Source organism: Cajanus cajan, chromosome 11 (genome assembly GCF_000230855.2).
Source record: "Cajanus cajan strain Asha chromosome 11, NIPB_CcT2T_4, whole genome shotgun sequence".
Classification (NCBI taxonomy): domain Eukaryota; kingdom Viridiplantae; phylum Streptophyta; class Magnoliopsida; order Fabales; family Fabaceae; genus Cajanus; species Cajanus cajan.
The window spans coordinates 34,244,732-34,271,500 of NC_138527.1; the positions used below are offsets into that span (position 1 = coordinate 34,244,732).

General features: G+C 31.8%; 4 protein-coding genes across 8 annotated transcripts; 3 read left to right on the forward strand and 1 right to left on the reverse strand.

Moving 5' to 3' along the window:
• Positions 1-3,549: 3,549 nt before the first annotated feature.
• LOC109807993 (pentatricopeptide repeat-containing protein At1g31920) lies at positions 3,550-11,428 on the forward strand. 2 transcript variants are annotated; one of them, XM_020370772.3, is made up of 2 exons: positions 3,550-3,921; positions 9,391-11,428. In XM_020370772.3, exon 2 carries the CDS (start codon positions 9,478-9,480, stop codon positions 11,299-11,301), a length of 1,824 nt encoding a protein of 607 aa, XP_020226361.2. In that variant the 5' UTR covers positions 3,550-3,921; positions 9,391-9,477; the 3' UTR covers positions 11,302-11,428. The 2 variants fall into 2 exon arrangements, with proteins under 2 accessions (XP_020226361.2, XP_020226362.2); XM_020370773.3 differs by having other exon boundaries at positions 9,442-11,428.
• Positions 11,429-13,429: 2,001 nt separating this feature from the next.
• On the forward strand, positions 13,430-24,288 carry LOC145949311 (vacuolar protein sorting-associated protein 25). 4 transcript variants are annotated; one of them, XR_014430502.1, is made up of 7 exons: positions 13,430-13,873; positions 14,227-14,366; positions 14,560-14,613; positions 14,700-14,788; positions 14,866-14,941; positions 16,000-18,241; positions 20,895-24,288. XR_014430502.1 is itself a non-coding variant. In XM_083066211.1 (6 exons), the coding sequence occupies exons 1-6, from the start codon at positions 13,815-13,817 to the stop codon at positions 20,933-20,935; spliced, it is 459 nt and encodes a 152-aa protein (XP_082922337.1). In that variant the 5' UTR covers positions 13,430-13,814; the 3' UTR covers positions 20,936-24,288. The 4 variants fall into 4 exon arrangements, 3 of the variants coding, with proteins under 3 accessions (XP_082922337.1, XP_082922339.1, XP_082922338.1); XM_083066211.1 differs by lacking the exon at positions 16,000-18,241; XM_083066213.1 differs by lacking the exon at positions 16,000-18,241 and having other exon boundaries at positions 13,440-13,873; positions 14,700-14,784.
• On the forward strand, positions 18,240-20,233 carry LOC109807995 (pentatricopeptide repeat-containing protein At1g31920). Its single transcript, XM_083066210.1, is given in 2 exon segments — positions 18,240-19,248; positions 19,250-20,233. Coding segments are annotated over 2 exon segments (1,809 nt in total). The 5' UTR covers positions 18,240-18,400; the 3' UTR covers positions 20,211-20,233.
• LOC109807990 (disease resistance protein RPM1) lies at positions 21,031-24,018 on the reverse strand. Its single transcript, XM_083066209.1, has one exon. The coding sequence runs from the start codon at positions 24,016-24,018 to the stop codon at positions 21,190-21,192; it is 2,829 nt and encodes a 942-aa protein (XP_082922335.1). The 3' UTR covers positions 21,031-21,189.
• Positions 24,289-26,769: the final 2,481 nt, after the last annotated feature.

Below are 26,769 nucleotides of genomic sequence, written 5' to 3' on the forward strand. Positions count from 1 at the left end.
ATTGCATAGGCATTATTTATAGAAATATACAAGAAGTTCATCCTTAATTATTCTTTTTCTTTATTAAAGGATTTATCAGATTTTCTTTGTTACTTGTTCTTCCACTTTATTATTCCTTTTCAAGCTTCTTACTTAATACATCTACTAATAGAGGTAATAATATATGAAGGGGTTTTGTTGACCAGACAATATATTGATACATGACAAATAGAGGTTCCCATCCCAAGTGACTGCATAATCTTAACTTGCAGAACTATTATTTCTGCCAATCCATCCTTGATATGGGTGTTATGGTAATGAGTTTATCTGTATGTGTCATGGTGTATGTCCAAATTATTTCATAATGTGTTCATGTATTGTTACCATTTTGAATATAAAAGTTATATGGTTGATTGCGGGTGGAATAAACACGAACATGCATTGCACTTGAGATAATTTGTCTGCATCCAGTTTTTTGGTATCATATTTAAACCAAAGTAGTTCTTATAGCAGCTTTATGATTTTGTCTATATATCTTCTGAAGCATTGAGAAATAGAGGTCTAGTTGTATATCCATCCAACAAAACCTCAAATTTCCATGTGAGTAATAGTGAATTAATAATTAAATACTAACATATTTGTCATATAATTTTCAGCAAGTGGCTGGATGCTGGTCCATTCTGCTTAGAAATATTTATCCTACACGAAATTATCCTAATCTACATCGAATATTCGAATGTTATGGTACAAGCCGAACAATATAATTTTAGCCATTTATGTTTTATTTGCAGGAGCAAGATGAGGGACATCAAGATCAAGCATTTTGATAACAATGTTAAGAAGGTCTTTGTCTCTTGTCAATCAGGTACGAACATAGGCATAATTTTATCTGTATAGTAGAAAACTAATCACAAATATGATGCTAAGATAAAATACCTTTATCACTAAATTTTGTCTTTAGCAATGTGTAGTAAACTGTTAAATAGTATGTCGCAGGGCACATGGTTAGTTATAATGTCCGTGAACTGTTAACTATTTTGGTAATGATATTTCTATAGTTCATGGTTGACATTTGTAATTTGTTATATTTTTGTGAAACTTTAGTGAAACAGTAAGATTTCTAAACTAATTTTTTCAATTACATGATTTTATTTATATAATATATTTTTATACATTTTTATCTGTATACAAAATAAAAATACTATTTGTAGGAAATAAAATTTAACTTACTAAATGATGTGCATAAAAAGATTTTAAATTATTTTAAAATTATATTAATATGAATTTTAATTTGGTTTCTTTAAAATATATTTAATAACTTTTTTTATAAAAAAATGTATAGAAAATTTTAAAATACTTGAACACAACTTATTTTAAAAGTAATTAAAGACACAAATTTAGTGACTATTTATAACTATTTATATTTTAAATTGTACACATTATATTATTAAACATTTGATTTTTTAAAATATTTTTATACTAATTTTTAAGTTTTAATTAAGTAACAAATCTCTGTCAAAAATTATTTTTATATTTATTTTAATATTTTTTCTCCTCAAATGAAAACTATTCTCTTAATAATATAGCATTTGAATTTTCTTCTTATTACATTTGTATTGTTACATGCAATATTTTTAAATTAAAAAATTATTATATATTCATTGTTTATTTATTTAACAAAATATCAATGTAACTTAATTTATCTAATATAAAAAACTCCTATAATAACATAACATATATTATTTAATTTAATTATTTTTAGCACATAAAACTTAACTTACTGTATTGTATGCATAAAATAAAAATATAACAGGTAAAAAATGATTAGATGAAATTAATGCTTAACATATAACATAATCCTTAACAAATTTAAAATTATATTAACATGATTTTATTTTCTTCTTTAAAATATGTTTTTTTTACATGTAAAAACAATAATTTAAAATAAGGATTAGATTAAAATCTATAGAATATTCTAACAATTCATTGTAATTTATTAAAAATGATAAATTATGAAAAGAAAATAGGAGATAAACTATTACATATATGTGTATGATACTAATATAAACTTGAATTATTATTTTTATTTTAAAATATGTTTTAGAAACTTTTTAAAATCTTATTTAAATAACAAATTTGTCCGGCTAATATTATATAAGAAAATATTATTTATTTGTACTATAAAATGAATAACATTAAATATTATATTAATACTTTTTTTCAAGACTAATAAACTTATTAAATATTTTAAATGTAATAATGGGAGTTATAAAATGTCGTAGTTATTTTAATTATAAGTTGGTTATTGTGTTAAAAATGTTATTTTATATTGAGAAACTTTAAAATTTAAGAACTTTTTTGGAAGTTTGAGTAGTGTTGAGGTCTCTCTAAATAGAGATCCAGATTAATATCGAGGAAAAAGATATATAAAGTTTCTGTTTTAATTTAAGTTTTATAAGTTTAAATTTTAAAAAATTCTATATTGAGAAAAATTCTATATACAGGAACTCTATTGAAGAAGAACTTTGGTTTTAATATTTTATAATATTCAATACTTTATAGATATTTTTATAATATTCAAAATTTAAAATATATTAATGCATATTTAATGTTTTATAATATTTTTTTTAATAAAAAGCAGTACTTAAAAATAGAATTTTTTTATATATTAAATTTTTCAAAAGCATTTATTATATTTTGGATAGGAATTAAAAGATAAATTATAGTGCATATATATATATTAATATAAATTTGAATTTTTAATTTAATATATGTTTTATAATTTTTTAAAATTAAATAATAATTTTTTCAGAAGAAATCTATTTAATTTTATATAAATATTTCATTAATAACATTAAATGTTACGTCAATTCTTCATGTCGAGTTTATTTGATTACATTAAATATTACATATAGAGTTATATAGATAAATACATATAACTCTTATAAAAAAGATAAATACATATAAACTTATTTTTAAATATTTGATATAGATAATGTTTTTAAAATTTTGATTAAATAATGAAATTATATTATATATATATATATATATACATTTTATAATAAAGATATTAGTATGAAATATTTACTATTGAAAATAATGATTAATACATTTTTTAATATAATTTATTTAATATCTAAAATAAATATTTAAATTTGAATAATTTGATTAAATGAGACAAGTTGTTATTATTTCTCTCCATTAAAATAGATTTTTGTCATATTATACAGGAAAAAACCCTATAATAAATTTTACATTAATAATATTAAATGTTACATTAATACTTCTTATCAATTATAGTTTCCTTACTCGTAAAAAAATTAATAATTATTTTCTTTCATATTGTCCAGTTACATAACAAAGAAGAAGAAAGAGAAAGGAATAATATTTTTTCCTGTTTTAATATTCGGATAATACTTACTATTTTACTCTGTTATTCTTTTTTTCCTATTTGACAGTGTAATTTTATTTTTATTTAAAAAAATAAAACTTGAAAAAACAATTATAGATGTTAAGTTTGAGGACTTTAACAGAAGGAAGAGGTTTGAAAAAAAATTGGGGAGAAAAAGTTGGGATAAGTATTATTACAGGCGTCAGTTGAGTGTGGTATGAGCTGTGTGACTGGGTTCTAGTTCTAGAGCAAAGGCGTCGGTCGCACGTACGGTGTGTGGATGTTCTCACGTGCGAAACAGCCTTGCTCCCATTGGGTCCCCTTAATTCCCGAGCATCTATTCACACTCTCACCTCACTCACACGCACACACGCTCACACACTCGCACTCGCTCTCGCTCTCGCTCTCGCTCTCCGGAATCACAGAAATCTCAACGAACACAACGCAAAGCAGTGAGGCTGAGACAGGGTTTTGTTTTCCCGTTTTTCTTCTAATTCCTTTACAGCTCAACCTGCGTTTCTCTCACTCTCGCATCTCAGATCGAAATCCAGGTCAGTGCGTCTGCAATTTTCTCTCGATTTTCCGTGAACTCATATATGCTCCTCAATTTCATCATCGCTATTCCTGCAATTCAGACGCTGCCTTAATTAACTTCGATTTGATGTTTGCGCATTCACTGCTTTTGATTTCAAATGCTGAATTTCTCTTTAGTGTACTCTGTGCCAAGCTTTTCCAGCACTTTACCTAGTGTGCTTCGGTGCTGCTTTCTATTTAGATAGAAACGTGCTCCTGGTTTCAACTGAAAATTATGGAGCTCAGCTCGAAGCATTTGCTCCTTTTGTTGTATATTTTTGGTTTTATTCATATGCATCATCTTAATTAAAATATAGAAAAGTTATTTGTGTTTTTATTTATTCGGTGATGTTATATTATTTAAGTGTAAGCAGCTAATGTGGACCTAATGCACGGATACGATACGTATCCGATACGGCGATACGTCAAATTTTAAAAATATAAGATACGATATGTTTAGGATATGTATTAAAAAAAGAATAAACTAATATATATAAAATAATAATTGTAAATAAATATCATTCAAAAATTAAAATTAAGAATACATTTCTTGCTTTTTAAATTTTAAATATTACAAAAAAATTATAAATCATTTTTTATTGTCAAGAAATAGGAATAGTATTAATTTCATTCTCTCCTTGACTATCATATGTAAATAAGACAGCTTCCATTTCTGGTTCATCAAGAGATAATGACGCCATTTTAAGATTTTCAACACCATCAAAGCTACCCCATGCATCTCCACCAATGTCCCACATTCTAGTACTCCCTTGCATATATTCTTCACTTTTCCTAGACAAGAGTCGCAAATTAGTATGTACATAAACCAAGTCTTCTGCTCTTTTAGGGTTCAACTTATTTCTTTTCAAGGAGTGAATGAAGGAATAAGTACTCCAATTCCTTTCGCAACAAGATGAAGAACTAGGTTGTACAAGAAGCTTTAAAGAAAACTTTTGAAGGAGAGGGGCAGAAGAACCATGCATTACCCACCAGGATTTAGCATCTAATGTTCATCTATCTTCAATTGAGTCAAAAGAAACAAAATTATGAGTTTTTGATGAAAAATCAGCATATTCAAGAGAAATCTTTATTCTTTCTTCAGTTGTTGTGAAAAGCTTTTTTAAACATTTATTTCTTTCCATAGAAATTTCTTCATCCTCATGTGGGGAAATTCTATTTGGAGCCTCTTGAAGCCATTCATCACTGTAGTACCTGTGAATAAATAAAAAGTTAATAAATAAAAAAATTTAGTAACTATCAAATTATTTATAAATAAATAATGAAAACAAATAAATATTTAATAGGCTAATTTTACCTAGGATTTAAAGAGTGAGTCATGCAGTGGAGATGGGTGCAACTCTTAGTCCACCTATCAATTAATATAGAATAAACAACTTCATAAAATGTTGATGTATCATTTAACTCTTTTCCTTCATATCTATATATAGACGTCTTTACTTTTTCTATCATACTATCCCACATCTCATAGACCAAATGAAGTGTGGGACTATCTGTGTCACAAGCCCTAAGCATACTATAAATAGGCTCGGTGAAATTAAGAATATATGTAATTTTGTCCCACCACACATCATTCAAAATAAATTCTTTTGCAGCTTGGGCCTTACCCACATCATCTTCTCTATAAGAGTTCCATTCTTCACTAATAACCATCGATTGCAAAGCACCTTTCAAAAGTTTAAATCTCTTTAACATCACTAGAATAGATGCAAAGCGTGTTTCAGCTATAACAAGCAATTTTAGAGGTAAAAAGTGATTAAAAATTGCCAATCTCGTTGAGTGATTCATGATAAAGTTCCTAACAAAAGAAACATCATCAACAACTTGAGTAATCCAATTACATTCAGCATAAGCTACCTCATTCCTTTCAGTATTTTTGGCAGCACATATATTCTTCAATGCAAGGTTCAATGTGTGAACAACACAAGGAGTCCAAAAAAATTTAGGAAAAGAAATTTCAACAATCATTCCAGCACCTTTGCATACAGGAGCTTATCTGTTATAATTTGAACAACATTTTGTTCTCCTACTTCTTTTATAACTTCTATCATCTTATCAGCCATATAATGTTTGTTTTTAATCTCATCAGAAGCATTAATAGCTTTTAAAAATATTGGACCCCCTTCACTTGTAGCCATAAAATTGATTAAAGGTCTTCTTTGGACGTCTGTCCATCCATCAGATACTATGCTAACACCTTTTGCATTCCAAGTCGATTTAATAGGTTTAAGTAACCTCTCAACTTGTGCCTTCTCTTGTTGTAAGAGAGTTGTCCTCAAGGCATTGTATCTAGGAGGGAGAAAACCATTAAGCATGTGATTTGCAGTAAATGAATAAGAATTCACATAATAGGGATTTCTGGCAAGGTTGAAGAGCAATCCAGAAGAATAAAACATGTATGTGAGATTGAAAATATTAAAATAATAAATTAAATATTAAGAAAGATAATTAAAAAAGATAATTAAAATTAAAATTAAGAAAGATAATTAAAATTAAGAAAGATAATTAAAATTAAAAAAAAAACATGTATGTGAGATTGAAATTTTGTTAGTTTAAAAACTAGAAATTAAAAATCTGTTACAATTTTTAATACATTTTAGAGATGCTAAAAAAGAATTAAAAAAATCTAATTATTATTAATTTTCAGTTTTATATAAAATTAAAAACTTTTTAAATAAATTATAAAATTAAATATTAAAAAATGGTGAGTAATTGTCCTAAACGTGTATAATCACTAAAATAATTATCTATTTTTTAATATTTTATATTTTTAAATCCCTTCTTAAACGCAACAACAAATCCTATCTGGCTTCGGAATGCAAAGTATCTCCCTCTCAAATTTGTGTTTTCTTGCTATTTTATGGTTGATTTCCGAATAAATTTTCGTACTGGAACAAATCTGGAAAATATTTTTTCTTTTTTTCTTTTTTTAATAAAATCACTGTGGATACGGATGAGATACGTATCTTTGACGTATCAAAACGTATCCGTATCAGATACGTATCCGATACGGATACGGGATCAGATTTCACGTATCCGTGCTTCAGATGTATTTGTATCAAAATTTTATTGGAGGAATGGTTAATTAGATGTGACATCTTTTTAATTTTTGAATTTAAAGTACAAGTTGTGACAGCTTATCTTTAAATTCTTTCTCCAAAAAACAAAAATGTCCAACCAAAAATTTTTTTAAGATAATAATATTTATAGCAATAATTATAATTAAAATTTTATTGAATTGACTTTGATGTACACCTTAGTTAATTTTATATTTTTAGGGTGAATAAGCTGAGACAGTTCAAGAATCCTATATTTAACAAAAATAAAATTTAATCAACACACAAATATTTTCTATAAAGAACTAAGTGACTCTGATTCTTCATTACACATGAAGATACGTAGGAGTAAGAACTAAATCTTGTCGAGCCAAAAAATAAAAAATATATTATTTTCCTTTTTATATAATAATAATAATTTAATTAAATAAAATATATTTGATCATTTTAGTGAGATAAATATTTTATAAATTATAAATAATTAGTTTAATTAATTAAAGGTAATCGTCTTAGGATGAACGTTGTGAGGTGCTAATACCTTCCTCACACGTAATCGACTCCCGAACTCAAAAAAATTGGTTTTCGTAGACTATTTTCTATTTTATGATTTTTTCAATGTTTTTTCGTAAAAAATAACATTGGTGACGACTCCCTTTTTTTAAATTTATTTTTCGCCGTCCCATCGCGATCTCAGTTGCGATAGATGGCGACTCCACTGGGGATAATTTTGAGAGTCAAGCCTATAATAATTAGTTAAATTAATTAATAATTTTTTTAAAAAAATGTTTATCTCACTGTTATTTTTATTTTATTTTTTATTTATGTCCCTTATTTGTTGTTTGTCTTATTTGCATGAATTATATAAATATGTGTTGTGTAATTTGAACTTTAGGGTTGAAGAATTTTATTTTCTATATCATATGTGCTGTGTGTTTGTAGATTGGATAGTGTAGGATTGCTCCCTTCACACACTTCACTTGCACAAATTCACACACGTTTATGAGTGGGGTCCTACGCCCGGACTTGAGTGCAACTTAGGATAGTAAGAGGTTGAGTAATGGTAACCTTTTTGATGTACATCTTGTTTGGTTATTATGAAGGTCTCACCTAGAGTTTGATCATTTCAAGGGTATTATCACCTCTAATAGTTTACCTATTATTGTGACTAATATCCTAAGAATGGTTATTGGCTCTAGGAACCTGTTTTAGAACTATAGTTCCACCCTTTTGAGAGGAACACATATTAGTAGTCCATAGAATTCTCAACTTAGGGATGCCCTTATTAAGTATCACAGAAGCAATATTCTACCTCTACGTTCGAATGACGCAAAAAAAGAAAGAAAATTTTATTTCATTTCATAATACACATCATACATTTTTTTAACTTTTATCATATCTCACGTCTCTTCAATATAACACTCATCACAAAAAATTATTCATGCATGCATTCATTTACATTTTATAATTCATTCATGATATACATTCTACATCTTTGCATAAAAAATAATATTCTATGAAATCATTCATACAACTTTAAAAGATTGCAATTGTCATCATTATTGACACTTTTATTTTTTAAAGAAAATGAATAAAGTTCTCTCTTGCATAATTCAAAGTAAGATCATCATTTCATTTGAGTATTTAGTCTAAAATGTATCTCATAACATTCAATATTTTCATAATTTTTCATGACATTCACGCATAAACATTATTTAGATTAAGTAATCATGTTAGATATATTCATTAGGCATATTCGTCGTCTTTTCTTTTCATTCTCCATGATTGCATTCATTCTCATTTTATCCTCACGAATCAAATTCATTTGTTTCTCTATAAAAAAACAAAAAAACAAAAAAACAATTTTTTTTTTTTCAAATTCTTCATTCCAACATTTTTCTTTTATACATGCATTTCATAGTAAAATTGATTGCTCATTCATGTCATTTTAAAAAATAACTATCTAATTTGATTATTTTCTTTTAAAGAGGATACCAAGCAACAAATTTATGCAGTGTCTAAAAAAAATAGGAAAACAAAGAAAATGGGAAATAACATGAAATTTTTCATGGATCACATTCAAATCCTCTCAAAATTACCATTTTTCTTTCTTTCTGAAAAGCCCTCTGAAAAAGAAAAAAAAAATTCTTTTTTCGCTGTCAACTCCCAAAACCACACCAATGCTTCTCACAGTTTCACGAACTGGGTTCACTACACCCCAGCTTCATACACACTTGTCAAATACTCTGCAATCATCTGATCGAATTTCCTTGCATCATGGACCATAGTGTTCATCCTTTTCTGGTGCATAGTTATCTCTTCTCAGTTTCTATATTCAAATTTTGACTTAATTCTTATTTGTATTCAAACTTTCAGCACTTGTATATTCTGGACTGAATAATGGGTTGCATACTGTTCTATGTTTAGCTTAGCATGCTGGTTTAGCACGGTGTTGGTGGAAGGATGAGTGGGACATCGGTCCTTAGCCAAACCCATCTTTTGTCACTGCCAAATAATCCACCTCAAAGCTCTGAATTGAATTCAAAGTTCAATGATAAGGGATGGTTGTCTTTGCTTAAGAGACGCAAGAGCATGGAAGAGTTTAAGCAAGTTCATGCCCAAATTCTAAAATTGGGCCTTTTCTTGGATTCTTTCTGTGGTAGCAATCTTGTTGCCACATGTGCTCTTTCAAAATGGGGCAGCATGGAGTATGCTTGCTCTATCTTTAGGCAAATTAAGGAACCGGGTAGCTTTGAGTACAACACCATGATTAGAGGAAGTGTCAATAACGTGAATCTAGAAGAAGCCTTGTTTCTTTATGTTGAAATGCTTGAAAGAGGCATTGAACCTGACAAGTTCACCTACCCGTTTGTATTCAAGGCATGTTCTCTATTAGGTGCTCTCAAGGAAGGAGTGCAAATTCATGGCCATATTTTTAAGGCTGGTCTTGATGGTGATACCTTTGTGCAAAACAGCTTGATCAGCATGTATGGCAAGTGTAGGGCAATAAAGCATGCTTATGCTGTGTTTGAGCAAATGGACGAAAGGAGTGTGGCTTCATGGAGTGCCATCATTGGTGCCCATGCTAGTGTGGAGATGTGGCAAGAGTGCTTGATGCTTCTTGGGGACATGAGCAGTGAGGGGCGGCATAGGGCTGAAGAGAGCATTCTAGTTAGTGCTCTTTCTGCTTGCACCCATTTGGGGTCTCCCATTCTTGGAAGGTGCATACATGGGATCTTGTTGAGGAACATTAGTAAACTCAATGTTGTTGTGAAGACTTCATTAATTGACATGTATGTCAAGTGTGGTTGCCTTGAGAAAGGGCTCAGTGTGTTCCAAAATATGGCTGAGAAGAACAGGTTTTCTTACACAGTAATGATCGCGGGGCTTGCCATTCATGGGCGTGGTAGGGAAGCTCTAAGAGTTTTCTCTGACATGCTGGAAGAAGGTTTGGCACCAGATGATGTTGTCTATGTGGGTGTGTTGAGTGCTTGCAGCCATGCTGGTCTTGTCAATGAGGGTCTACAATGTTTCAATCGCATGAGATTTGAACACAAGATCAAACCAACAATTCAACACTACGGTTGCATGGTGGATCTTATGGGGAGAGCAGGGATGCTCAGGGAAGCCTATGACCTCATAAAGAGAATGCCAATTAAGCCTAATGACGTGGTTTGGAGGAGCCTTCTTAGTGCTTGTAAGGTTCACCTTAACTTGGAAATAGGGGTGATTGCAGCTGAGAATCTTTTCAAGTTGAATCAACACAACCCCGGGGACTATTTGATGCTAGCAAATATGTTTGCAAAAGCCAAAAAATGGGATGATGTGGCTAGGATCAGAACAGAAATGGCTGAAAAACACTTGGTGCAAATGCAAATACTTGGTTTTAGTTTGGTTGAAGCAAATAGGAAGTTGTACAAGTTTGTTTCACAGGACAAGTCTAAACCACAATGTGACATCATTTATGATATGATTCACCAAATGGAATGGCAGTTGAAATTTGAAGGCTATACACCAGACATGTCACAAGTGTTGCTTGATGTGAATGAAGAAGAAAAGAGGGAGAGATTGAAATATCATAGTCAGAAGTTGGCAATTGCTTTTGCACTAATACAGACATCTGAGGGTTCTCCCATAAGAATATCAAGAAATCTAAAGATGTGTAGCGACTGTCATACGTACACTAAGTTCATTTCCGTGATCTATGAACGGGAAATCACTGTAAGAGACCGTAATCGCTTCCACCATTTTAAAGATGGAACTTGCTCATGTAAAGATTATTGGTGAATTTCATTACATTTATGCTTAAAGGATTCTTATAGGGATAGTATTTTTACTTCTTGATATTTCCCACACATATTTGTTATTCGAGTAAATAGATAACTAATTGACATATGATTGGGACATTGTGGTATCTTGAGCATCTTTTTTTCTACCAATGATATTGTTATCCATAGCACACAAGCAACTCAAGAAAAAAGGTTTTGGTTAAATCGTTTGACATTTTCCATTTACTTGTTATAGAAATTGTAAGTACATCCTAATAAGAATAAGCAAAGATGTTGCAAGTGAGTAGATAAATTTGACTTAACTTTTGTTTTCTTTAGGCTATAGAAGACAGCAACAGAAATTCTTGGTTTTTAGAAACATGGCAAATGAAGGAAAAACACCTTTCTCATTGTACTGTTTTCAATTTTTTTGCTTCCCACCCCACAAATAACAATACCGCGTTGGATTTAATAGAAACCACTTTGTTTATGACTCTGGATGATACAAATACTCAGAATTTTTTAATCTTTTATATTATTATTATTATACATTCAAAAAAGAAGTTTGTATTCATGCATGAGTCTAGAGTGTTTATCTTTCTTTGTGGACTTGATAAGAATTCCTAGTACTGAATGAAACGTAGAAGAGTATTTGATGTTTTTACATATTCATAAAAGATCTCAAATTTTCAAATAATATCTAAAATATTATTTAGATTTAAAATATATTATTTTTCCTTAAAAGTATTGAATGAAATTAAAATATATTATATTTATTTTATAAATTTGTTTCATCTTTTAAATTTAAAATGTTAGGTCAATATATAAATTATTGACATGATTAAAGATCATCTACCTTTAAAGGAGGTCACTATCGTAAATGAATAATGATTTATATAAGAGAAGATTTATCAAGTTTCATCATAAAATTTGTATCGAAAGCTTTCAAGTTTCATCTGTCATAAAATAACTTATGAGGAAGGTATACCAAGTATTTTATAAAATTTGTATCTAAGAGTTTTCAAGTTTTATAAAATTTATTTAGAGGGTTTTCAACTTTTAATATGAAGAAAGATCTCTAAAAAAAAGTTGTAATACATATTGAGATAAATGAATATTCTATGAGATCGAATTATGTTGAATAAATTTTGTATAATTTTTTATAATATTTTTGTGTATTGTATTGTCGTAGATAAAGAAAATGAGATTTTTTTTATTCTCCAACCCTAAAAAATATGAGTAATTGAATTTTTTTTCTAACGTGTTAAGCTATTTAACAAATATAATCAAGAAATACAAAAAATTCTCAGAAAAATCTAGGCATATCAAAATACATGTAATCTTTTACTTGAATAAATATCATAATCAACACATTCAATCTTATATAATAAAGTTTTCATTAATAATAAAGTTTTTAAATATTATTTAATAATTTATTATATAGTCATTAATAATTTAATTGTTTATCTAAATCACATTCAATTATAATATAAAAGCTATGTATATGTGTGACTGGTTATTAACATAACAAGTGGTGGAACTTGGTGATTATTCAATATTTACATGGAGTATTTATTAAATATGTTGTAACCATCGATACTTTTATGCTATAAGAAACTATGAATATGGAATGATTATTGTAAAACATTTGAGTATTACTTATGCCTTTTAACATATATACAATATCTATTATTTTGCTGTTTAAATTATTTTAATTGTAATTAATATTGTTTGTCTATAAAATCATTCAAAATTTTTACATTTTTTCTTTTCAAACCACTAAGTGACATATCATTATCTACAAAATTAAATACATTATCATTACATATATTTAATAAGTTCATGTCATTTATATGAAAAATAATATTAAAAAATTAACAGAATATAAAAAGAAAAAAAATATATTATTAAAAATATATTTTAAATTATAGAAATAAAAAATAAAGCCAATAAAATTATGAGGATTACGAACTATATTTTAACAAATCTTCTTTTCACTACTGTAGTGAACTTAGTAATAAGAATTAGAATCATATCCACACAATCTTAAAATTTGAACATTTTTGTATTGTGATTACAATTTCTTAAGATAAAAAAAAATCGTTATTTCAAGTAATTTTTACATTTAATTAGTATTGCAACCATCTGATAAAATTTAATTAGAATGAAAATAATTTTGTTAACTTTATAATTTATTATTATTATTATTATTATTATTATTATTTAATCTAGTAAAGGTGCACTTGAGTAGAAAACGCTGTCGTTTCTTTTGCAACGTTGTGGTTCTTCATCGGTGGTCTTCTTCCTCCATCGTTATTCGTTGTCGTGGTAGGGTTCGCAGAGTTGCAGTTTCCCTTCATTTCTTCATCCTCACATCAACGTCTCGATCCCTCCACCAATTACACGCCAAATCAACAGCATCGCATGACACGGTTGATATTTCGTTACGTGCCTGCAAGTAATTAGCTGAAAAATTATTAAGCTTCTGAGAAGATCGTTAATCTCTGTGCATAGCATTGAAGCACTTGAAAGATGCAGAAATTGGGTGACTTCAAACTACCACATTTCTTCAATTACCCACCTTATTTCACGTAAATTCCCTTTTTATCCTTGTCTTTAGTTTTTTTATGCTTTGCAATTTTTTCTTTTTAATTCTGCTTTGTTATCAATTTTCTTCTAAGTAATTTATTAGATTTCAAACTAACAATATGATCGTTTATTTTCCTCCGTGAATAACAAAAATGCTTTGTTGTCAATTTGCTGGGACCTTCCTATTGCTTTCATTGGATATTTTATCAGGTTGCTTGTGATATTGTATTATTGTTGTGTGATTCAATTGTTTTTCCTCTTTTGTTTGCAAAGTTCGTTGCTTAGGGTTACTGATAAGATTATTGAGAGTGAGGTAGTAATTAACCAGTGGTTCACCTTTGTTTCTACCTTTCAGTTTGCAGCCAGTAAGAGACACAAGAGAGAAGCAGATACAACTATGGAAAGAGCTTATTTTAGATTATTGTAAAACACAGAAGATATTTGTAATTGGACTTGAAGAAGAATTTCCTCTATTTACAAATCATGTAATTGAAAGTAAGCTCAAAATTCCTGCTTTTTTGTCATTTTATGTGAAGTTGAGTAGTCCCGTAAATGCTCCTTTAGTGTTTTTAGGTGAATAAATGCTCCGCCAATTTTTTTTGGTGAATAAATGCTTCTTTAGTTTTTGGTCTTGCTTATTTCTGTTTTTTTTTTGTTGTATGATTGTTTTAGATTTTTCATCCTGCAGGGTCTCTTACCCATGAAGCCAGAGCAGCTTTCCTTTCAGCGTTAGTTTCTGAAGGTATGCTTCATTCATGTCTATGGATTTATAATTCTTGTATTTGGCTAAGAGAAAAATGCCTGAAGTGTGTTATTTTAATTTGGCAGGACGTGCAGCATGGATGGATAAAGGACATAGGAAGTGTCTTATTCTCTGGCATCGGATTCAAGATTGGGCTGACATTTTGATACAGTTTGTAATTTTAGATTACTAGTTTGATACTGCAATGGTTATTTAATGCCTTGTTATTGAATTTGCTTTAATATTGATTAGGCAAAAGATAATGGACTGGAAGATGGTGTTGTGACCATAGAAGAAATACGATCTGGGACTGAATCTCAAGGAACAGGTAATCTGTTAATGCTTATGTCCTATCTATTTGTTAAGCTATAATTTGTGACAGGAAAAGCTTGACGATTATTTGGTTGTTCAATACAATTGTCTTGTGTGTTGAAGCATACGAGTGTATGTTTAGGACTTGATAGTTAGTCAAAGAATAATATGTGAACATTTTCTATGAACTCACGTGGATGGAAGGTTTCACAAACCATCTGAATCCTTCGTCATTTAGGCCTGCAAATGAGTTTTACCAAGGGTTAGGCTTCCTTAGATGAGTTATTTTAATTATATCACATGTAAAAGTTGGTTACAAAGTTTGCATGAACACTTTATTATAAAATAAAAGTCTAGTAATAAAACTCCGAGTAAACACTTTTTTTTATTATTAGTCTATTCCACTTTGCCACTTTAACATTCCACATTATTCAATAAAAAAAATACGAATTAATAAATTTTTTTGAGGGGTAGAAAGAACAAAACTTACGATGAAAAAGAAACGAAAAGCCCACCTTTTCACCATGATCAATAAATTCCACGCTCAAGTTGGAAGCCTTTCATTCCACATGGGAGTGGGACAGGAGGAATATTAATTTAGTTTACTAAAACCACTTTCCACAACTTTGAATTGTTAATCGTAGATATTTTGTTTTTTTGGTGAAAAAAAAAATAGTAGATGGGAGTTAGAGGAGCTAGTTCTCTTTAATTAATGCATTAAATTAATTTAGGATTCCTCGGTCAAATTGTTGGATTACAATTTAATTTATCCGAAGAATTGTTACCATATAACTAAAACATTTTAATTTAATGCATTTCGGCTATGTTTGTTTTATTACCATATGATTATGATATATTGATTTGGAAATTTATTAGGATGATAGATTTATTTATTTTTTAAATCAGTATACTATCTGATGAACATATGACAAATGATGATTTATTGCATGAGCATGTAAATGTGGAATTTAAAATCACCACAAGAAATTAAACTTTTAATCTGGATAGTGACTAGAAGAATCCTCTCCATCAGGCAACAGTAGATTAATAAAGGATTTCAATGCCTTCTTTCAGGTGAGGGTTGTGATTTCCTAGCCCAAGAACATCTTTTGATCAAATAGCCAATGTTTAAATTCATAGGCTGATCACTAGAAATCGTTTAGACATTGTTTGTGGAGTCAATAGTTGAAACAGACAAGCTTTGGTCAAAGCTGAAAGAGTCTAAGACTACTCTTGCCTTTGCTATCTCTACCAACCAAGAGGTTCATGCTGAAAATCAAAAGATTGAAGTTGATTGTCAAAGACTTCTAAAGTTGGTTGATAACTTGAAAGATCAAGGCAAGGAGTCAAACGATGCTAAGGCCAAGTTAACTGAAGAATTTGTAAAGCTTCTTGAGTCTTTAACTATTGAGAAGGATAATGTTGTTGCCACCATATGAAGCTTACAAGGCTAAGGCTGAAGATAAAATTTATAAAGAACACGAAGGGAGCTTTCATATTGTACGTCAGGTTAAGCATTTTTTGAAAGTCTCCCAAAGCTTCCAATTTGATCTTAGGAAAAAAATTTATAAGGGGGACTTTCTTGACTTGGATGATATTCAAATAAACTCATTCAACGAGTTTTACATTTGTATCTGAATAGGGGCACACGAGTAATTTTATTGCTTTATATGCATTCTTAATCTTCTGCCACCAAGTCTTCGTACTTCAATTCTTTGACTATTGACCTTCCTATTATTGTCCTCGATTGTAGTTATTCAAAGGGCTAAATGTCTTCAATCCTACTCAAATAAGTCTTCGATCTCAGTTAAGTCAACCCAATTAATATAATAATAAATGTGATTTAAAAGTATCTTCATCTCTTTAATACATCATTATTTATACTAACTTTATTGATCCATGCCTTAATGGTAGGTCCAATAACTATCTGATTACCTTTGATTAGTGCTTCTACTACATTCTTAAAATATTTATTCACATAATTTTTAGCAGATATTTGAGAAATTTTTGATTTTATCCTTTGACTAAATCTTACAAGCATACACATGGCGAGACATGAGAGGTCTTCTAACTTGTGAAGAGAATCAGGTGGGACCAACCCTTTCCCAAAACATTAGGCTATTGTTATTGTGCCAGTTTGTTTGAAAGGGTTTTGATGCCCTTCTATATCAGCAAATCAGATGTTGACACGTATGTATAATAAGCTGAGTCATGGTCAATTCTCTCATAATCGGTCAAGGGGCAATTTTAGAATTTTACTTGGAATAGTACCTACGATCTCCACTTCCACCTTTCCCTCACGACTGCAAAGGGTACTTCCTCGACCCCTCGCTTCTTCGATCCCGTCCCGTTTGAAACACCGCTGGCCATCGCCACCGCCCCTACCGCCGACCTAGTCACCCTCACCGTCGGCACAGGCGACAGTTGGCTGATACCACCGACATCTAATTCGGTAAGGTAGAAGCCAGCTGCGTAGCAGCCCGCGGAGGCGCCACCACCGCCTCTTTCTCTAGCGATCCAAAGCTTCCAAGAACGAATCCCATGGAGAAAAACCCCAGCAGCAATAACACGCGTGTGGGCTAGGAACCAGCGGCAGCAGCGACGAAACAGGCACGCCGTGGAAGGATCTATCGCTGATACCCAGTCTCAGGGCCCGTCCGTAGGACGGGAAGCTTCTCTTGCTGGACCCATCTAGGGACGGAAAAATTGACGTAGGAGAAGGAGAGTTCCTTGTCCTAGGTCGACGGCGAAGGCGATAGCGGTGGCCACACACAGCTAACCAGTTGCATCACTTGCTTCATCGGAGAAGAAGACAGATTTGTCGGACAAGATGAGAGATTCGTCGGAGAAGAAGACACATTTGTCAAACAAGATAAGGATGTCCCAAGTGAAATTTCAAAATTACCCTTTGATCCATTTTGAGAGAACTGAGCATGACTCACACCACACGTGTTAACATCTGATTTACTGATGTGAGAAGGGGCATCCAAACCAAAATATTATCCTATCCAGAAATTCAATGTTCGATAATGTAACGTTGCTTTTTTGTGGCCGCAAATGCTCTCTCAAGTTGTATGGATCACATTCAAATCCTCTCAAAATTACCATTTTTCTTTCTTTCTGAAAAGCCCTCTGAAAAAGAAAAAAAGAAAAAAAAATCTTTTTTCGCTGTCAACTCCCAAAACCACACCAATGCTTCTCACAGTTTCACGAACTGGGTTCACTACACCCCAGCTTCATACACACTTGTCAAATACTCTGCAGTCATCTGATCAAATTTCCTTGCATCATGGACCATAGTGTTCATCCTTTTCTAGTGCATAGCTATCTCTTCTCAGTTTCTATATTCAAATTTTGACTTAATTCTTATTTGTATTCAAACTTTCAGCACTTGTATATTCTGGACTGAATAATGGGTTGCATACTATTCTATGTTTAGCTTAGCATGCTGGTTTAACATGGTGTTGGTGGAAGGATGAGTGGGACATCGGTCCTTAGCCAAACCCATCTTTTGTCACTGCCAAATAATCCACCTCAAAGCTCTGAATTGAATTCAAAGTTCAATGATAAGGGATGGTTGTCTTTGCTTAAGAGATGCAAGAGCATGGAAGAGTTTAAGCAAGTTCATGCCCAAATTCTAAAATTGGGCCTTTTCTTGGATTCTTTCTGTGGTAGCAATCTTGTTGCCACATGTGCTCTTTCAAAATGGGGCAGCATGGAGTATGCTTGCTCTATCTTTAGGCAAATTGAGGAACCGGGCAGCTTTGAGTACAACACCATTAGAGGAAGTGTCAATAACATGAATCTAGAAGAAGCCTTGTTTCTTTATGTTGAAATGCTTGAAAGAGGCATTGAACCTGACAAGTTCACCTACACGTTTGTATTCAAGGCATGTTCTCTATTAGGTGCTCTCAAGGAAGGAGTGCAAATTCATGGCCATATTTTTAAGGCTGGTCTTGATGGTGATACCTTTGTGCAAAACAGCTTGATCAGCATGTATGGCAAGTGTGGGGCAATAAAGCATGCTTATGCTGTGTTTGAGCAAATGGACGAAAGGAGTGTGGCTTCATGGAGTGCCATCATTGGTGCCCATGCTAGTGTAGAGATGTGGCAAGAGTGCTTGATGCTTCTTGGGGACATGAGCAGTGAGGGACGGCATAGGGCTGAAGAGAGCATTCTAGTTAGTGCTCTTTCTGCTTGCACCCATTTAGGGTCTCCCATTCTTGGAAGGTGCATACATGGGATCTTGTTGAGGAACATTAGTAAACTCAATGTTGTTGTGAAGACTTCATTAATTGATATGTATGTCAAGTGTGGTTGCCTTTAGTGTGTTCCAAAATATGGCTGAGAAGAACAGGTTTTCTTACACGGTAATGATCGCGGGGCTTGCCATTCATGGGCGTGGTAGGGAAGCTCTAAGAGTTTTCTTTGACATGCTGGAAGAAGGTTTGGCACCAGATGATGTTGTCTATGTGGGTGTGTTGAGTGCTTGCAGCCATGCTGGTCTTGTCAATGAGGGTCTACAATGTTTTAACCGCATGAGATTTGAACACAAGATCAAACCAACAGTTCAGCACTACGGTTGCATGGTGGATCTTATGGGGAGAGTAGGGATGCTCAGGGAAGCCTATGACCTCATAAAGAGAGTGCCAATTAAGCCTAATGATGTGGTTTGGAGGAGCCTTCTTAGTGCTTGTAAGGTTCACCTTAACTTGGAAATAGGGGTGATTGCAGCTAAGAATCTTTTCAAGTTGAATCAGCACAACCCCGGGGACTATTTGATGCTAGCAAATATGTTTGCAAGAGCCAAAAAATGGAATGATGTGGCTAGGATCAGAACAAAAATGGCTGAAAAACACTTGGTGCAACTGCAAACACCTGGTTTTAGTTTGGTTGAAGCAAATAGGAAGGTGTACAAATTTGTTTCACAGGACAAGTCTAAACCACAATGTGACACCATCTATGATATGATTCACCAAATGGAATGGCAGTTGAAATTTGAAGGCTATACACCAGACATGTCACAAGTTTTGCTTGATGTGAATGAAGAAGAAAAGAGGGAGAGATTGAAATATCATAGTCAGAAGTTGGCAATTGCTTTTGCACTTATACAGACTTCTGAGGGTTCTCCCATAAGAATATCAAGAAATCTAAAGATGTGTAGCGATTGTCATACGTACACTAAGTTCATTTCCATGATCTATGAACGGGAAATCACTGTAAGAGACCGTAATCGCTTCCACCATTTTAAAGATGGAACTTTCTGATGTAAAGATTATTGGTGAATTTCATTAGATTTATGCTTAAAGGATTCTTACAGGGATAGTATTTTTACTGTCTTGACATTTCCCACACATATTTGTTATTAGAATATATAGATAACTAATTGACATATAATTGGGACATTGTGGTATCTTGAGCATCTCTTTTTCTACCAATAATATTGTTATCCACAGCACACAAGCAAGTCAAGAAAAAAGGTTTTGGTTAAATCGTTTGACATATTCCATTTATTTGTTATAGAAATTGTAGGTACATCTTGATTTTTTTTTTAAAGATAAGAAAGATTACAAAGATGGTTACAATAAGAATTGAACTTAGGTCCTCGTGTTTCTAACTACTTAAATCCCTCCCCACCCAACCACTAGGTTAATCCTAGTGGTCACTTATAAGTGTACGATTGAATATTAGTTTAAAAATCAACGACAAATACATGTTTTAATATTAAAAAAAAAAAACTTTGAGTGTAGTTTTTTTTTTTTTTTTTTTTTTTTTTAACTCCAATTGAGTTAAATTTAACTAATTTTTAAACACACCTTAAATAGTTACAACTTACACCATATCACATTGTTGTAACTCTTACGTATCAACAGAATTACTTAAATCTGATGCCTAACTTCTCATGACTCATTATCACATCTTTGTAACTCCTATGCATTAACAGGTTTTTCTTTTTTAAAATGTGGCAGGTTCATTGGTTATGAAGGAATCTCCAGCATTTAGTAATTAGTAGTTACAGATCACAGTCTCTGTTTCTAAAGCTAACGGATTATGGATTCGTTGGTAAACCAAAATATTGAACATTTTTATTCGATAACCTCAGAATTGATATTCAATAAATGAATTATGCTCCCCACTTTATTTGATTGAAACTTGAAGAGATTTGCAGTCAGAGGTGACTGCAAAAAACAAATATTCAAGCTGATGTAAGACAAAAATATTGCCATCACTTGCAGATGCAGTATGTTAAAAGAAAAAATAAAGTTAAACCTTCCAGAGTGTACAAATTTCAAGATTTCTCATTGCAGAACCACGACTGGAATCACTCTCTCTGTCTCCTAAAGTATCTAATGAGAAGACATCCCAACCACCATCCCTCCAATAAGAGGAATAAACTGCTGGAACATGTTGCACTCTCCAATAATCCGCACCTCCACTTGGACTCAGTGCTGTAATCAATTCATCAGGCATATCAAAAAACTCTATTGATTTCAGTTTGATCAGGTGCTCAACGCCTAATGGTACCTGCTTGAATGAACTACAGCGCTGGATGATGAGCTTTTTAAGGCCAGGCATTGCTCCCTCCTCCACGGTCATAGATTTCAGTCCATTTAAATCATCAAGGCCTAACACCTTCAGACTAGGAAACCCTTTAGCCTTGAAATGCAGTGTCTCACCAACATAAACTTGAAGAAACTCAAGGTGTCTTAGATTTGGCAAATCCTGAAGATGCACCAGAGGATCCTCCTTTAACTGGCTCCATTTGAGAAACACTCGAACCAGATTCTTGAGAGAACTTATCCAGTGAGGAAACTTGTCCAAACGTCCACTCAAGTATAACTTCTGGAGATACTGAGGAGGCCTGGAAATGTTGTGAATATCAATGATCTCATCATATTCAATTGCAGTTATGGACAATGAGAGGAGATTGACCATCTTCTCAATGGAAGAACACAAAGCAGCCCCATCTTGTTGCCTCATCCTTCTAATTCCAAGCCTCCTTAGTTGAGTGAGTTTTCCTAGCTCAATCATCAAAGCTTGGTCTGCCTGTATAAAACATAGTTTCTGCAAAGATTGCATTTTTCCTATTGGTGCAGCCAACTTGAAGCCATGCCTTGAATGGAAAAAAGCATAGGATTCAATCTCATAAAAGTACACCAAGAGATGGCGTAGCCGTTGCAGCTCCACAATTTCAACTGGCAATTCAGTGACATAGGAGTGTTTAAGATCCAATGTCTCCAACTGCTGCAGCTTCTTAATGGAACCTGGAATGTTTCTTACCTTTGTATTCTTCAAACTGAGATATTTGAGAAGGTAAAGGCTGACAATTTCAGCAGGAAAAACTTCCAAAGGTGCATCCTGCAAATCTAACACCCTGAGTAACTTGTAACCAGTAGAACACAATGCACTTATAGAAAAATGCACTTGTGAATCTGATAAGGCAAACATCAGCAGAGACCGAAGTTGGAATGTGGTCCTATTTTGTTGCACATTATCCAATGTGTTTATGATTGATAAACGTCGAACTTTCTCTGGCCAGATTATGTCTTGGTCTTTGGCTATTGTTGCAAAGTTCTGATCCTTTGCCTTCAGATTCACAATCTCCCTCAACAGATCATGCATGCGACAAGTCTTCATCCTTCCATCACTGGTTTTTGCTACCACTTGCAGCAGACTTCTGTCCAAAAGCTCCTTGAGGTAACTATCTGCAACTTCCTCAAGTGTCTTTCCATCTTCTCCATTCACAAACCCTTCAGCTATCCACAAGCGAACCAATCTCGCGTGCTCAATTGCATGAAACTCAGGAAACATGCATAGGTAAAACAGGCATGATTTAAGATAGTAAGGCAAATCATTGAAACTGAGGGAAAGGACTTTCTTCATGTCCTCCAGTTTGTCATTGCCTTCAATCTCAGAGCCAAAACTTTTGCATACCATCTGCCACTCTTCTATGTTAGCCCTGCCTCTTGTAGCCAAAGCACCACCAATTGCCACAATTGCTAGTGGTAACCCCCCACACATTTTTAAGATATTCCTGCAAACTTCCTCCAGATGAGGAGGGCATGAGTTACCCTGAAATGTTTTCTTACAGAAAAGACGCCAAGCCTCTTCCTCAGGCAAGAATTCAAGGTTAAAATCCTTGCCCAATTCAGCACAGGAATACAAAGCTATGTCTTTCTTGCGTGTGGTAAGCATCACTCTACTACCACGGTTGTTATTTGGCAAAGCAAGTTTGATAGAATCCCATGCCCTAACATGCCACACATCATCCAGCACAATGAGGTACCTGCTTCGCTGAAGCAAGCTCTTGATCACCTCTTTGAGATTGTCACTTGTCATTTGCCCAACTGCTTCCGGGGCTGGTTTGCCTATGACATTGTGGAGCTGTTGAACCAAGTCTTTCAGAAGCTCTTTTAGTTTAAAAGACTGAGAGACATTAACCCAAGCATGAATCCTGAAACGCTTCTTCACTTTTGGATCATCATAGACTTGTTTTGCCAAGGTGGTTTTTCCCAACCCTCCCATCCCATAAATGGGAATCACAGCCCTACCCACTTCTTCATTGAAAAGCAAGTCACTGATTTGCTTTTTGGGTTTGTCAATACCGACTAGATCAGCTTCTTCAAGCAAAAGTGCATCTCCTTGGCTATCAACCCTTGGTGACAACCGTTGACTTGAGCTTGAGCCTATCCCAGGCATGTTTGGTCGTCCCTGGGATATAATGTCCACTTTGGACTTGATACTTTGGATATCTGAAGCAATTCTGTGCCGGGCCTTCATTGTCTTGATGCCAAAGATAAACTTGTGAAAAGAAGAATTGTTGCCTTGTCCATGTTGATCAACAAGGCGAAAGTTGAACTCATCTATAGCATCTTCCATGTCATGAGCAACATCTCTCACTCGTTTAACCCATGCTTTGAGTTCAGGGTCTTTGTGTTCCATAGCGTCAGCCATCCTTAAGATGCCCTTGTGGAGTTCTAGTTCATATTTGATGTGCTGAACATCTTCACGTACCCCTCTCTGAAGATTCACTTCTTCTTGTAGCAACAAAGACAGTTTGTCCAATAAAAACGATACTGAACTATCTGCCATGTATTTTTCTCTAATGGAAATTTTTCAAGAACTTGATATATGATTAGTTTTCTGGGCGGTTTTCTTTTTCTGTTTTCTGATAAGAATAGTTGCTAGGACTTGATGATGAGGATTTTTAATTCCTTTATGATGCCTTTGCCTTTGTGCTTATATGGCAATGTTCAAGGTTACGTGTCTGAATAATATTCTCTGAATGTGCCCTTGTAAGCGCCACCAAGGAAGTGGTCAACTGATATTTTATTGAATGCCTTATTTTTCCGCGTCACAAAACTGCCAACTGAAAAACCATGCCCTCCACACGATGAAAAAGATGTTCCATTGTATTTTACGAAAACTATGACTAGCAAGCGGTTTTCAGGTTAATAAATTAAAGTATTCACAACATCAGCTGAAGAAAAATTGTCGTTGCAACTTGCAAATATTGCATCAGAATTCAAGAGACTAATTCATCCACACGCGTATTGCGTCCTTTGTTTTGCGTCAAAAGCTTGCATGAATATCAACTCCTCTTACTGACCTACAGTATAAAATAAATTGTGATTTGTGAAAGAATTAGAAGATAAGTAAGTTTTACTGTTTTAAAATAAAAGTATTTAGCTAAGTAAAGAATCTGTCTTTAATTATTTTACATGAAAGTTTAAATTAAATTAAGGATATCATGGCAATCTTGCCTTCGTATAAAATTAAAGGAGCACTTTTAATGGGCTACTCTCTAATTGAAATCAAGTTCAAACTTTCCAAGAAAAGACCAACTAAGTCTTTAATTTAGAGATTAATTTACTTTCAATTAAAGGTGAATGTTTGCTGTGAAATAAGCAGATGATAAATTATAATGGGATTTGACACTTTTAAAGTTATGTATTTATCATAAACTTACTCTAAATTAGGGTAAATATATCAAGGAGTAATTATTCTGTAAATAAATTTTAATTCTTTTTTTAAATGATTTTTATGTAATTTTCTAATTTTATGACATATGTATTATAAATATTAATATTAAAGCAAGCCTTTAAATATAATAAAGTATCAATTTATTTTAAAACAAATCATCAATGAATAATAAAATGCTACATCATTAATGAAATTAATTACTATTAACAGGAACTAGATAATAAATATTTCAATTTTAAAATGATTTAATTAATGAAAATATGATATTAAAATAAATAAAATAAAATAGAAACCAAATTCATTAGATTTTTTTTTCTCGCCTAGAAGGTTTGTGGCACTGTCGCACACTCCCTCTAACGACTAATCACTTTCAACAGTTTGGAAACAAAGAATTTTCTATTTGATATTATTAATTTTCCTAGAATATCTTCTTATTATTAGTGGCTTTTTAATTTTAGTTGCATGTGAAACACACCCTTCTCATCATTATTAAGTCTTGACAAGCTATTAGCTTTGGCATTTGCAGCCAAAGGAAATAAAATTTCCAAAGACTTCTAGAATTAAAAATCATTTGTTCAAGATTGGTGGCTGATAAGGTTGTTTGGATATGAATGGTTGGATATGATTTTATTCATTATCTGGGAGTTTTCTATGAAGAAAAATTAGCTTCGGGAAAAGGATTTAGTTTTTGTTAAGGGGAGTAGTAGCATATCACGTAAGCTTTGCAATAAAATTGTACGTATCTTTAGTTTTGGGAAGAATTTCATTTTATTTCATCAATTTCATATTTTTTAGAACAAAAATATCTTCTCTAAAAGAAACTAAAATATCTATTATTTAGTCTTTACTATATGATAATTTGTCTCTGTAAATCTATTCTAGAATGTGTCGATGCTCTATTATAATTAAATTCTTAAACTAAGTTAACATTTGCCTTTAATTGATTATTTTATATAAGTAGAATTTTACTTTTTGTTACTTTCTTGATGAATACTTTAAAAAAAAAAATCAATCAACATTAGGCATAATGTGATTTTGCAAATCTATTAAAGTGATGTTCTTTTCACTAAAATGTTTGGGATTTTCAAAACTAAAAATATAATACCTATATCGCCATATTTTAATTTATGGATTTATTATTAATGAAAAATATTTTAATATTAAACTACCAATAGTTAAAATTAAATGAACCAAAAATACAGTTAAGCTTGAATCATTTATTGATTATAAGTAAAAAAATATTTATTAATAATTAAAATTTAAAAACAACTATAAAAGATCAAATAAAAGTATAAAAAAACATAAATAAGTTTTAGAATTTTAACTTAACTGGATGTATCACATATTAAATCATAATTCTAGTTATAATTATAATTTATTACTTCATTTTTTTTAACATGTTATTGATATAAAATATTCAAGTAGATAGTATGTTATAGGGGCGGTTATCCCAAAAACATTTTACAACCTTCACCTTTTAGGCTTTTACATAATCCAAGCACATACTATGCTACAATATCCATTACATATTTACAATGTCCATAGATAATATAATAATATCAACGAATTTAACTTTTTAAAGTTTTTATATTATATATATATATATATTAAAAATAAATATTAAATTTTGATAATGAGTGACATTTTTATTGTGAATATTGCATATTTTGTTAAATATTTTTTTTATTAAATAGACTAATTAAAAGTTAAAAAAATTATAAATATAGTATTTTTCTATTCCATTCTACCCTTATTTAGCGATGTTTTTTCATGTATAATTTCTGCTTATTGTTTTACTCGTGTAACTTTTAGAACACTTTTTTTTATTTAATTTTTATTACACTTTATAGTTAATTACTC

Excerpts from the sequence above, each read along its gene's own strand:
- LOC109807990 (XM_083066209.1), bottom strand. The coding sequence starts at position 24,018 with ATGGCAGATAGTTCAGTATCGTTTTTATTGGACAAACTGTCTTTGTTG.
- LOC109807993 (XM_020370772.3), top strand. The coding sequence starts at position 9,478 with ATGAGTGGGACATCGGTCCTTAGCCAAACCCATCTTTTGTCACTGCCA.
- LOC145949311 (XM_083066211.1), top strand. The coding sequence starts at position 13,815 with ATGCAGAAATTGGGTGACTTCAAACTACCACATTTCTTCAATTACCCA. Across the intron at positions 13,874-14,226 it reads AATTACCCACCTTATTTCAC|TTTGCAGCCAGTAAGAGACA; the intron begins GTAAATTCCCTT and ends TCTACCTTTCAG. Across the intron at positions 14,367-14,559 it reads TACAAATCATGTAATTGAAA|GGTCTCTTACCCATGAAGCC; the intron begins GTAAGCTCAAAA and ends TTCATCCTGCAG.